This window comes from Microcebus murinus, chromosome 3, assembly GCF_040939455.1.
Source record: "Microcebus murinus isolate Inina chromosome 3, M.murinus_Inina_mat1.0, whole genome shotgun sequence".
Taxonomy (NCBI): domain Eukaryota; kingdom Metazoa; phylum Chordata; class Mammalia; order Primates; family Cheirogaleidae; genus Microcebus; species Microcebus murinus.
This window is the reverse complement of record NC_134106.1, coordinates 54922501-54935510: the sequence shown is the minus strand read 5'-3', so window position 1 is coordinate 54935510 and position 13010 is coordinate 54922501. Positions and strand designations below refer to the sequence as shown.

Here is a 13010-nt window from a genome sequence, read left to right as displayed (position 1 = left end):
ACTGATGAAATGAGTCACCAAATTCCCATGACAGCTTAGCTGGCCTCTTCCTTTCCAACCCGGCCCTTGGTCTCCATGGAGCCAGAGCCTTCTCTGAGGGAAAACAGTGCAGCAGAGTTAGCGGGACTTCTGGGAGCCACGCTCAGGAAGGGGGTGGGAAAAGTGTCACTTCTGCCCAGCAAGGGTGTGCGGGGAAAGCCACAGTCACCAATGACCAGCTGCCTCTTCCCCATGTCTAGAGAGGTGAGGCTACACTTGAGAAGAAGACCATGAGCATGTCGGATGGGACCTGCAGTAAATAGAGCCAGAATTCCAAAACCCTGGCATAGTGCCAGACCCATCCCCGCCGCTCCCAGCATCTACTCAGCCTCTCAATCGGTCCGGTCTCCCTCAAAGGGCTCAAAGCCCTTCCCTCCAGCCTCCTCCCTCTGCCTTATTAAAGATCTGCAACCTTCCTGAATAACTGTGGTGCTGTGCCAGCCTTCCAGGTTCCTCCTTGACTCACACTGACACGCCACAACCCTAACATTTCCAAAGACTCCCCACTGCCTCCTAAACAAACGCCCAGCTCCTTAAGATGCCATGTGCGGTCGCTCTAGCTCCAGCCCCTGCTCCCTCTCAGGCCTCGCCTCACACTCCTCCTTTCGCACCCTGCTCTCTGCTCAAGCGGAGGCGCACACAGCCACTCCACAGTGCCATGCTTTCTCTCTCCTTTGCCCGTTCACACAAACTGACTTTTTTTTTTTTGCCTTACACCTTCTTCTTCTTCTCCATCTCTCCCAGATTTCCATCACAGACTCACTCCCTTAGGAGGGCTGGGTGGCAGATCGGGAATAGAAAACCGATTTCTCCTAGGGCTAACTCTGCGGGACGAGGTAGTGGTAGCCTGGGGTGCTGTGTGGAGAAGCACCACATCTGTGTTCCAACAAGAAGGGTGCTGCGACCGATGAAGGATGCCTGCCCCAGAATGACCAGGGGGGAGGCCACTCCGGTGCCAGCACTTGCTGCATCTCCACCCGTGCGTGAGCCGCCGTCCCTCTCCTTCCACGTGACACTGAGCTCACTCACTCGGAAGACTTGACCTGCAGCATGTTAATCGCCTGCCCCTCCACTGGACTCAGTTTCTTGATTCCAGAAATGACCTCTTTCACTCTGAATGCTCACGTCTAGCACGGGGCTGGTATGCAATGGACATTTAATTAATGCTCATTATCATCATCATAATGCTATTTCTGTTTCCACCTCTTTTACCTGTGGGAGTATTCCTCTCATAAGCTTAAAAATCACAAAATCAAACAATGCTCTTATTTGTACTAAATTTGTTCCTTTCACCAAAGGGGATGTTTTTGGTGCTAGAATGTGGTAAACCATTCCGAGCTGAGCCCCCTCCAATTGTATAGGCTAAGTCACACTCACTCAGAACATTCTAGTTTAAGGACCATGGCTCCTGAATCTTCCCGTTCTGGCATCCAGCTCCCCCCTCAGCATGTCCATTTTAACCACTGTCTGTCTGAATTTCTCTGGCTCCATTAACCGTGTTTCAGGGGACAATAACCAAAGCTACAGTAGCATTCTCATCTCCATCCCAGGCCCCACATGGAGAGAGAAAAGACTGGAAAATGGAGCTCACCCACCACAAAAACAGTCAGAAGAGATAGCCAAGTGGAGAAAGGCCTCACTGCATCACCAAATAATCAGCACCTTGGGTCACATTCGGACGGGCTGTCATCCGTTTCAACCATGGAAATCAAGACTAGGTCAGACATCAAGGAGTTAAAAGTAACAATGGGCTGACTATAATTACAGATTATCTAATCAAATCACTCAATCAAATATTTATGGGCAAGTATGTTTTAAATTTTTTTAGAGGCAGGGTCTCCATCCTCTTGTCACCCAGGCTGGAACACAGTGGCATGATCATAGCTCACTGCAGCTTTGAGCTCCTGGGCTCAAGGGATCCTCCTGTGCCAGTCTCCTGAGTAGCTGAGACTACAAGAATACAATACCACACACAGGTATTTCTTTTTAGTTTCTGTAGGGACAAGGTCTTACTGTGTTGCCCAGGCTGGTCTTGAACTCCTGGCTTCAAGTGATTCTCCTGCTCTGGCTCAGAAATAAGCCACCGAACCTAACCTATCAGTAATGATTCTATTGGTAGCATTGTGCTAGGAGCTGAGGGGACTGTAAGAGGGGTCCTACAGATGTTGTTGAGGATGCCAGTCTATGCCATCTCACTGGACTCCCTGTGGGAGGACATGAGGAGAGTTTCCTTCAGATCTTGATGCCAATTAAAAGAATTCTTCTGAACAATTTGCACAGATGCTATAAATCGTGTAACTAATTATATATATTTCAGTCTTTATTGTGGCCGCTGGGAAGCTCAGAGCCAAATGAACTATTTCTAGTAAGTATATATGATCTTATAGTTCATATTGTTCTGTCCTACCCTTATGACTGGCTTTTTGTTTATTTTCCTTTCATTCTAATTTTTTCACGTATTTATTTTTACTCTGTTGTGTTCTATAGACTTTTATTAATTTCCTTAAATCTGTTCTTAGAATAAGAGGCAGAATTTATCTATGCATTTCAAAATTCAATATATTCTTTTCTCCCAAGGTATCAAAGTATAAAAGGATGTTCAAGGTGCTACTTGTACTGGCTGTCATAGGTACATTGTAATAGGGACACTCAAGGAAATATTCAAACTAAAACGAATAAAATTATTTAAAAGATAGCATTGATCAAATGCTAATAATCTAACTAAACCTATTGGCAAATTCAATAGTTTCTGCATTCACTCTTCTTCAATTACCCCCTTTCTTCAAAATATATGATTGTCAAGGAAATTTAAAATTTGCTACATAAGATCATGTTCTCTTTTTCATCTGATATGAAAATAAGTAAAAGGAAGTTCTACCTTCTTCATTCTTTGTTGAAAAATAAAGTGAGCTATGTCTGGAAGGGAATGCATATGGGTTGATATTAGTAAGTGGGAGAAAGCCAAAACTAATTGTACTAATCAAATAGAATGCTTTTCAGTTAAGCAATTATGGAAAAATATCTGCAAGACTGAACTAATCCGCAAAGCCAGACACTTGAGCAAAACCCAACTTTAACAACTATACTTCGGGGATCAATCAATATGAGAGGTAGACAACACTTACCTTTTTTAAAGAGAAATGGTTGGCATCCATTCACTGTTTGGGTTTGTTTTTGCCAGGCCAACAGCCAAAATTTCTACTACTATTCTTAATTAGTGTTAGCATTCATGAGGGAGAAAAATAACTTCAGGGGCAGTGCTGAAAATCCCATCCCAGGGGTAGAATAGTGCTTTGAATGGGGAGGGGATGGGACATAAAGGTATTCTCCCAGGGGAGCACAGTTAGCCCTGCTACAGGGCCCTGTCTCAGAATTCATCCTCATTCCCAGCCCTATGATCCCTCAAAAGATCCTCAGATACTGCTGCTACTGTCCACCCATCATCTGTTGGACATCCACTGGGGGGCAGAGGAAGTGTCCAAGGGCAGGAGTAGGGAGAACAGGCAACTTGCTGGGTGATGTGAGTTAAGGTACAGTCCACCCTCCATATCCATGGGTTCTGCATCCATGGATTCCACAAACCAAGGATGGAAAATATTTGAAAAAAAAAATAGATGGTTGCATCTGTACTGAACATGTACAGATTTTTTTTCTTGTCATTATTCCCTAAACAATACAGTATAACAGCTATTTGCATAGCATTTACATTGTATTAGGTTATCATACGTAATCTAGAGATGATTTAAAATATACAGGAGATGTGCATAGGTTACATGTAAATACTACACCATTTTGTACAAAGGACTTGAGCATCTGAAGATTCTGGCACTCACTGGGAGGCCGGGTGGGGAGGAGGTAGATCCTGGAAACAATCCCCTGCAGATACCAAGGAACAGCGGCACATTCACAAACCATCTACCACCAACTTCTGATACTTGAATTAAGTTTAAAATTCTTAACCTGGACCACATAAACTGCCCTAAGCGGGGATACATAGTTAGAATTCAGGGGATGTACTTAACTAGAAGAGGGAAAGTTGCATTTTTATTTACACTAATCTCTAATTAGAATTAGCATTTCCATCAAGCATGTATGTAGGTAACAAACCACAGAACTATTAGCAGGCCCTGTGACTTTGTTCCCCAATGGAAATCATATTTACATATTATAATATCTTAAAGCATTATTTACATTTATCACTACTTCAAAAATGTAATAGACAATAGAATTACTACTAGACGTTGTTATTTGAGATCTATTTAACAAAGCACTTATATTGCCATATTGCAATTTGTTTTTATTTTTAGTACTTTGATAACTGGCTTTCAATATAATTAGTTTCCCTTGTAGTACTATGTATTTTATTTTATATATGAATAAAAATATTGCTCTGACTAGAAAGCCATTGCCTTTACCAGACTGCAAAAGGGGTTCCCTCCCCGTCAAAATGTCAAGATCCCCTGAAGAAGATCAATATGAGTTGGAAGCAATGAAGACTCCAATGGTTCAGACAGCAGAAGCCCTGGGTAGCTGCAAGACCATGTGGAAGGACTGGGCCAAGCTTCCAAGAGTGAGCTCTGGATCCAAGCTAACCTCACAATGCCTCACAGATGCAAAGCCTCTACTTCTATCAAGATAGAGGTGTCCCTCTGCAAGTTAAACCAAATACTCACTACCTTGTGTTTCATCCAGCAGTCTTGGCCATGAAGTTTACCATGTCTGGGTCATTGGCATGTTGTGAAATAAATACACTCACACTTCCCGAAGAATATCTAGTATTTCGTGAATATTTCACTTACACATGCTTGATGCTCTTGGTAGCAGACACAAACATCCTGAGGGCAAATTCTATGGCCTACTCAATTTTAGACCCTTACACAGAGCACCTGACACACAGTAAGTGCTTTATTTTTGATGACTTGACTAAAATGTATAAATTTATATTCTCCACCCCTCTTAAATACAACTCATAATAATATATTGGCTCATCTGCAGAAGAGATTATAATTCTAAACTCTTTTCATCTCCTTGGGCTATGTTAAATGGATGCATCCCCAAAATTAACTTCCTCACTTCTGCCTTGCCAAGAATGACACCATGTGAAGAATCCACCACCTGGAACAATGGATTCTCTCCTCATTTATTTTCTTGGGTAGAAACTGAAACACATGTTTAAGCTGTGCCAGGCTGTGTGTGGTGGCCCTGGAATGCCTGGGAGAGCTGACCTGAAAAACAAGTTATTGCTTATAGTTTAAAACCCAGTGCAGAAGCAAGAAAGGAAGGGAAGGTGAGAGGAGAACAAGAGAAAAGACAGGCCTTACATAGGAGCAAATGAAATAATTATAAATTAAGACCTGGTTTTAATTTTTTTAAGTTTTTTAAAGTTTTGGTTTAAGTTTTCTTAACTTAAAAATCACCATTTTTATCATTTACATAAAGCTATAAAGTTCATGTTATTAATATGCATGTGGAATACATTCTTTTAAATATGATACATTTTTGGAAAATATCTTACAATTTTGAAAAGGAAGAACTGAGTATTACGAACAATTAACTTCCAGGTCTACTACAATAGACAATATATTCCACTCTCACTGAAAGGCTAATGCTCTTCTAGGTAGGGAAGCTTCTCTAATTTATAGCCAACTGAGTGAAACTGGGAAGAAGGTACCTTTTAAAAAAGTTTTCATGCCTCTGGCTGAAGAGCTAAATGATGAATTGACATAACATCATTATTCATATCATTTTTTTACTACTCAATTCTCATTTTAAAATATTGCATGATTCTTAGGAGACAAAAGTAATTATTCCTATGGAACTCAAAGAATTGGTGTACAATTTTAGAAATGCCACAAGTCACACCAAAGTTGGTATTTCTGAAAAACAACAACAGCAACAACAATATTCTAATCCATCACTTACAATAAAACTCCACTGTCTGCACAGGTAACAATGGCCAGTAAACAGATGTCTGTGACATCACATATCAAGTCTACTGTTAAATGCAAACCAGAGAGAAAACAGAATTGTGACTTTAAGGCCACACAATAAATATCACACCTCTTAAGTTTCAAAAACAAGAGTATAAAATTTGATAAGAAATCCAGACCACGAGTTCACACATAAATAAAAATGAGCAATCAACAGAAAATATAAGAAATGACCCTGTTGACTAATGTCCTGTCTTTTCCAATTGAGGGTCAGACCTATTCAAACCCAATCACATGAGCACGGAATCAAGTAAAGGTCAATCAAAGACAAGCTGAAACTCCAACTGTCTAGCTGACCTTCAGAGCTTGTGACAAATTGCTATCAGTCAATGTCAACTAATGACAGGAGCTCTTTGGCTAATCAATTGTTCTAAAAATGATCAAGAAAACTACTCACAGGACAGCTCATTTTCACATCAATGCCTGTGAAGTATGAAAAGCTCATTTTTTGAGTTTTTAATAAGCTCATAAGTAAAGCAGTTACTTGGTAACAGGGGTCACCTTACAGAAAAAGACAGAACCTGTGTCTATCTTTTACATATTCTTTTATTATCATATTATAGTAAAAAAATATGCCATGATATGCTAGAGGGCTACATAATAAAGTAGGTAATACTTGGTCCACTTTTAAGATAAATACTTCTGCAGTACAGGAAGATTCATTTGGCTGTAAATAATTTCAAATGCATTTTTTGGTGGTTTAAGATGAAAAACAATGGCCTCAAGTTTACCAGTGCTATATGCCTAATAGTGAGAAGATGCACTTTCTATGAAAATACTTATAGCCAAGTTCATGCCCCTAAACATAGTTACTACTTTTAGATGATGAAGTTATTTTTTCTTTAAGTTGACCTGGTTTCATGATGCTAGAAGTCAAGCAAATGGAGAACAGAAAACTGTGACTCACATTTGATAAGTCAATAAAAGGAAAGGTGAGTCTATTACAGGGTGTTCTTGGGAAGACAATTTTCTGTCTATACATCTAATTCAACTTGTTTGATAAGTTAATAATATAGACCTTTTGATAACAGGGATTTGCAGAGTATAATAACTTCCTCTTTCCTTTTTTACACCTGACTTTTCCCACCAGGAATCATTTTCCTATTTTACCTGCTACCACATGCAAAGGCCACACTTTAATTTGCAGTCCAACATTAAATATAACATGGGACTGCAATGGTCTAAGTGCTGGGGGTTTTGGTCACAATTATATTTTACTTTTCTCTCCTCTCAAAAGTGTATCAGTCAAAATACATTACAGTGTCATTGAAATACAAGATGTCCCTGGAGAAGGTACGAGGCTTAAAAAGCAAATGTGAGCAAATAGAGATCATTCAAGTCACTCTGACCAACAGACAAATGAAACAACAATAAATAACCATTCTGTAAACATTTTTCTTCCTTTTCAAGGTTCCTAGGTTATTGCAAACATTTTGTTTTGAAAATAAGTCGCATTTTCTTTTTCAAAAAAGAAAACTGTTTCTAAACAAGCAGTATTAACTTTGTAGTTTCATCTGAAAAGCTGCAACCTGACAGCAGTTTCAGATTACATCCTAAACCTGAGTTGCTACGGTAGTTTTTCAAATTAAAATATCTTCTGTGGCCTCAACCACTCTTAAGTTGTCCATAGGAAAGAAATAAAGGAGGGAGGGCAACACTTAAGCCGAGCCATAATTGGAAGTATGTGAAAAATGAAGTGTCAGTTTGGTCAATAAAGGGCAAAGGTCAAGGGGAACTGCAGCCCAAACTCTGTGCGAAATGTGCTCATTAAGACATCCAATCAGAGAGCTCCTTCCCACCTATCCCATTATTCATCGGACAGCTGACTGTTTCAAATGCCTGGGTTTGGGCTGTTATTACTTTTCTTCTTCATGTAAAAAGGCGAGCTGGTATATAAATCGTTGCTCAGTCATCTGGAACCTAATGTGGTCCTTCCCCACCTCCCTCTCCTTGCTCCCCACCCCCTCCCAGGCAGCCCTGCCTGCTGGCTTCCCAGGTCTGGAACAACTGCCTTGAGATTCCCCTCAATAATAAATGGAATTGCCTTCTGCCTATAGGTTGCCTGAACTAACAAAAGCTGGTGTGGAGGGGGATGGGGAGAGGAAGGCGTTGCAACTATTGATACATTATTATAAAGAAATAGCAGTGCTTTTCAATTATTTCTCTTTAAAGAAACACACTGGTTTTGCTTTTTTTTTTTTTTGCCTTTTTTAGTAGCACTATTGTTGATCTGAGTCCTGTCCCCCAAAAAGAAGTTCATAAGTGGGTTTTAGAGATTCCAGCAATCATTAAAGTCCTTTAGGGTTGCAATGTTTTACATCAAATTCAATGTAGAAATAATACTTTTTCTTTATTCTCACAAAAGGGAAAAAGAAGATGAGTTTTAAAAGGGAAATGTTCTGCAAAAGAAATATCCTTATTTGTTGTCCATGCTCCTATTCTCAATTCAATAACTCTTTCAATGAGTGAAATGGTACAGGCTCTTAATACATAATACCAATTAATCATATCAGTTATCATGCCCCCTTTGTAAACACCTCAGTCATCATCCTACTTAGCATGCAGACCTAGGTTCTCGCTCCCCAGCACACTGTTGCCTCTCCGAGTCTAAGGCTGGTTCTGTCTTCTTATTCATAGCTATGTCGCCATTAGACAGCACAGCGCCAGGCTCAGTACAGATAAGTGGGAAAGGGTTGTCAAATTGGTCACAGAAAGACTGTCTGTCAAATGATCCATTTTTCCATTCCCAAGCCACATCAAAGTACTATATCAAATAGGATGTCGTAGTTAGGAGCTTGGGCTTTGGAGTCAGACTGCACAAGTTCAAGTCCTGCCTCGACCGCCAACTAGCCTGTGGCTTTGGGTGAGTCTCCTTGCCTCTCTGAGCCTCCGGGATCACACTCACAAAGTGAGGGGATGGAAGTACCTACGCTGACTGACAGCTCTTAATATCCTACTTTATTATTTTATTACTATCATTTATTCAGCTCTCTTGACTTCGAACTACAAAAGGAGACATGCCCAAACTCAAGACGTGGTCAATCATAACAGCGGAAGTCGCTTACGAAGTACAGAGTGGCTGCGCCAGCCCTGCTGGGAAGGAGAACTGATCTAGTGAGAAGAGGCACCCATCTGCCTACGGTTCCCCCATGCCGAGCACACACTGCCAAGAGCAGGCCCTGATGACGACCAGTATGCAGCCACACTCAGTAGGATTTAAAAAGACACATGAAAGACAGATTTATCTGCCATCGTGTACCTCATATTATGAGGCACGACTGGGCGGTCCCGAAAACAGACTCCTCTCGTCCTAAAGCAGTTACAAAGCCAAGAGACAAGATCCCAGAGCTGACGCTGACAGTTACTCGTTTGTCAATATTTCTGAGTTATCACTTCTTTCTCCTGTGAAATGGGAAAATAAAGCAAATAATTGCCAGGGATAAAATAAGGATTCCATCTAATATCTTTGGAAGTGCTCTGAGGAAGTTAAAGAGTAAACAAAATCAATGTTGTAGCAACAGCAGCAGAATGCCCAACCAAACACAGATGTGAGCCCTCCCTCTTCAATGCCAATTGGAAGGGACTTCACCATTAAAGAATCAATTTCCTGCAAGGGGCCACAAGTATTAATATTGAATGAAAGTAGACATCCTAGGAAGAGTTGTCGTGATAAATAATTTGAGTTGGGGGAAAGATATATTATGTAAATCATGCATAAACATTAAATTCCTGAATAATAAATAGTATCTTTGGTATTTTCTTAATTACATACCTTATGTGTATTCTCTTTAGAATGCTCAGGATTGGAGTTTGAATATCTTTTTTTTTTTAATGCTTAGGTAAAAATTTGTACTAGAACTATTTTATCGACCACCACAGCTACTAATCTGGCAAATTATCAGCTCCCCAAAATCCCCCAAATTGTTGAAACTCTAACTAGGAACTATTACTGAAATCTGTTAGAACAATAAACATTTCCTACCTAACTTATTTTATTTATTTTGAAAGTGCAAAAGAATAGGACTAAGTTGAGATACATATTGCCTGTTACATGCCTACACTGTGCAGAAGATAAGGTTATTTAACAGAGGACCAAAATCTATGGGATTTCTTTTTCTTTTCTTTTTTTTTTTCTTTTTTGTACCACAGGTGCCATAATGTGGTGGTAAAAATTGAAAAGGAATGAGAAAAAAGAAATGCAGTGCAAATAATACAGTGGAGAAAGTTTTAAAATATGTATTACTCCTGTCTGTGGGGGAAACACCTCTTTGGATATGTTCTTGACAGATTGAGTTATTTCTGTCTATTGGGTATGTATAAAGACATATTTATGGATTTATAAATCTTTTGAAGAGGGCTGTTATTTACCCAGTTGACTAAAATGGACTCAAACTGTGTAAATAACTATTTAGGACATGTACTACGGGCCAAATGCTGGCACAGCTTACACGTCCATGCCTGCCAGAAAAGGCAAACAGGGAAAACGTGGAAAAGCCACTGTGCACAGTTAATCCGAAGGCTGCACAAAGACCCAGCTCCGCAGGTCTCAGGGATGAAAACAAGGTTTAGAAGGGTCATGGTCGGCATGGAAATGTGCGTAAGTTGTTGCAGCAACACTTCCAACAGCATCTTTCTGTGCTCAGCAGAATAGCTCTCGCTGCCAAAGAAAAGCCACAAGGAAGAGCAAGTAAGACGGAAGGTGTGGCTCGCACCACCTCTGTCGTAAGGCTGGTGGAATGGGGGGAGGGGTGGAAATCCGCACAGAAAGTTTCTAACCATCCCAGCGGACGTCATTGACTTTAGTTGGCTGGTAGAGAGATGGGGAAAGAGGGTATGATGAGAAAGACCTTCTATACATAATCAAGAAACTGTAAGTTTAGATCTGACGCTACTGGGACCTCAACAAATCACTCAGCTTATCCACGTCTTATTTTTCTCCTCTGTCTAATGGGACTAGGGTAGACTTACTTTACCTGCCACCCCAGGATGGTTTCAAAATGGTTCAACTGAGATCATTCTAATGAAAGAAATTGTGTAAAAATACTTTAAAAAAAAACAAAAAAAACTAGGTGGTAGCCTTAAATATAAAAATGGAAAGAGAAAAAATATAAAGTGAAACATTCTAAGTGGCAAGCTAGTAATGTGAGGAATACATGGCTCCTGGTCTCAATCAAATTCATTATTAAATAGGCCTTTGGAGAACACTTGTTGAAGGAAAAAGAAGTATATAAAATGCCTAACTCCTTATTACCGCATGTCAGAGGGGAAGAACTGGTATTAGGTATTCGCCCTCTGAAAATCCTCTTATCAGATTATGTTTGAGAAAACTTATGCATTACAAAATTTTAAATTCAATGGCATTTCAGCTGTTTGCAAACCTTCAATGCAGCAGTTAAACTGCCTGCCTATTCTCAGATGATATAAGTTTTCAAAAAGCAAGAAACGAAAAAGAAAAAGAGACCAACAAAATGGTAGGCTGGGACCCCATGTAGCAATTTTGGGCTACAGGAAAAAGAATTTAGATTCCATTTATACCTTTTTGAAAACTCACAGTGTACGTGGAGCTATGAAAGTAGAACTTTCTATCGAAAGTGCTGACGCCACCCTAACTATACGGTTGGGAACGGCAATGCTGTAACACACACATACACACTCTTGAAAGAAAAAAGGCCCCTTGGATTTATGCTGCATATCATTTTCCAGTAAAAGTCAGAGGTCAGAGGTTACCTGTTTCTGCCTCAGCTCTGAACTAGTTTACTATTCTGGGCTCCGTTTTTACTAGGCTTATAGTTGTGATGAAGTCAGCAACTTTTCTTTAAACAATAAAATGTCTCAAATGTTTAAAATTATATTTGTAGAAGTTGTTCCCAGTGCAAATAGCATACATGTGCCTAAAAAAACCCCAACTTTCCTGTTTTTTTCAAATTAATCATGCTAAATTCATTGTAGACTTTGCGATTTTAATTGGTATAGCTCAACTAAGTTAGACAACAAAATTCCTTTGTTGTCTAACAGCACTCTAGTGAAACATGATCATAAAAACCAGATTTTAAAGTATGTACCTACTGCGGGCTCAGAGTCAACTTCAATAAAGCAGTCTTTTTATATTCAGATAAAGAATTCTCTTTTAAACTTTAATTGCATTAATTGAACACAAAATCCACCACAGTAGGGTCTCCTGAAAAGCAGTCCAAGATATTCGAATACTCATTCACCTTTCTGCTGGAGACTAGCTTGATGTTTAAACTTTTATTTCCTGCTAGTTACAGTCAAATGTGCACATCCATGGACACCCACATTCCCACACAGGTATGGGCACTCAAAGTACAGCACAAATTAATCTGGTGTCTTTTCAGTGCTTCCTAATTTCATTTGGGCTGGCTTTGCAATGAAGTCAAGCACTTAAGAGATTCAGATAAGTAAACCAGAAAAATGGTTTCAACCCAGTGGAGAGGGAAGTCCACCATGGGTTGCTGAAAGGCCCACCGCCTTATAACCATTGTGAGACATCATTAAATTGCCATCCTAGTGGGTGTTTCTTCATGAGCTCTTGAAACGTTTCCAAGGGCAAGTAATCATAATACTTTTTTTTTTGTATAGCAGGGTATTAGTGGCATACTATTTATTCACGTTCAGACTTTTAATCTACTTCTCTATCTTGCCCTCCATCAACGCACTGGCCCTGTTTTATGAAGGTGGCCAGGTGACAGGCAGCTGGCCAGAGAGAATGGCACAGAAGAAGAAAAGGGTCAGAGAATAAAGTAAGGCGAACTGATGTTCAAGTTAGATGGGGTTTGCATTTTGGGAACAACTGTATAAGTAGTAACTAATTAGACATTTCTGAGTTTTCCGCCCTTAAAAATGAAACAAGTAGCAAAAGAGAATGAGAATGTCTCTCCTACCTTGCTCACTGCTGTTATCCCCACTATGTGACGTGTGGCCACCACTGGACGGGCCCGGGGTTCCTCCTGAACGAGTGGA

The 13010-nt window shown here is 40.0% G+C and overlaps 1 protein-coding gene across 1 annotated transcript in view; it reads right to left on the bottom strand.

Moving 5' to 3' along the window:
* Positions 1–13010, bottom strand: part of MEIS1 (Meis homeobox 1) — a 130094-nt gene that overhangs the window by 87631 nt on the left and 29453 nt on the right. Inside the window, exon 7 of the mRNA XM_012764950.3 lies at positions 12932–13010. This exon is cut by the window's right edge and continues 33 nt beyond it. Within this exon, the coding sequence (XP_012620404.1) occupies positions 12932–13010 (79 nt within the window). The remainder of the gene's footprint in view (positions 1–12931) is intronic.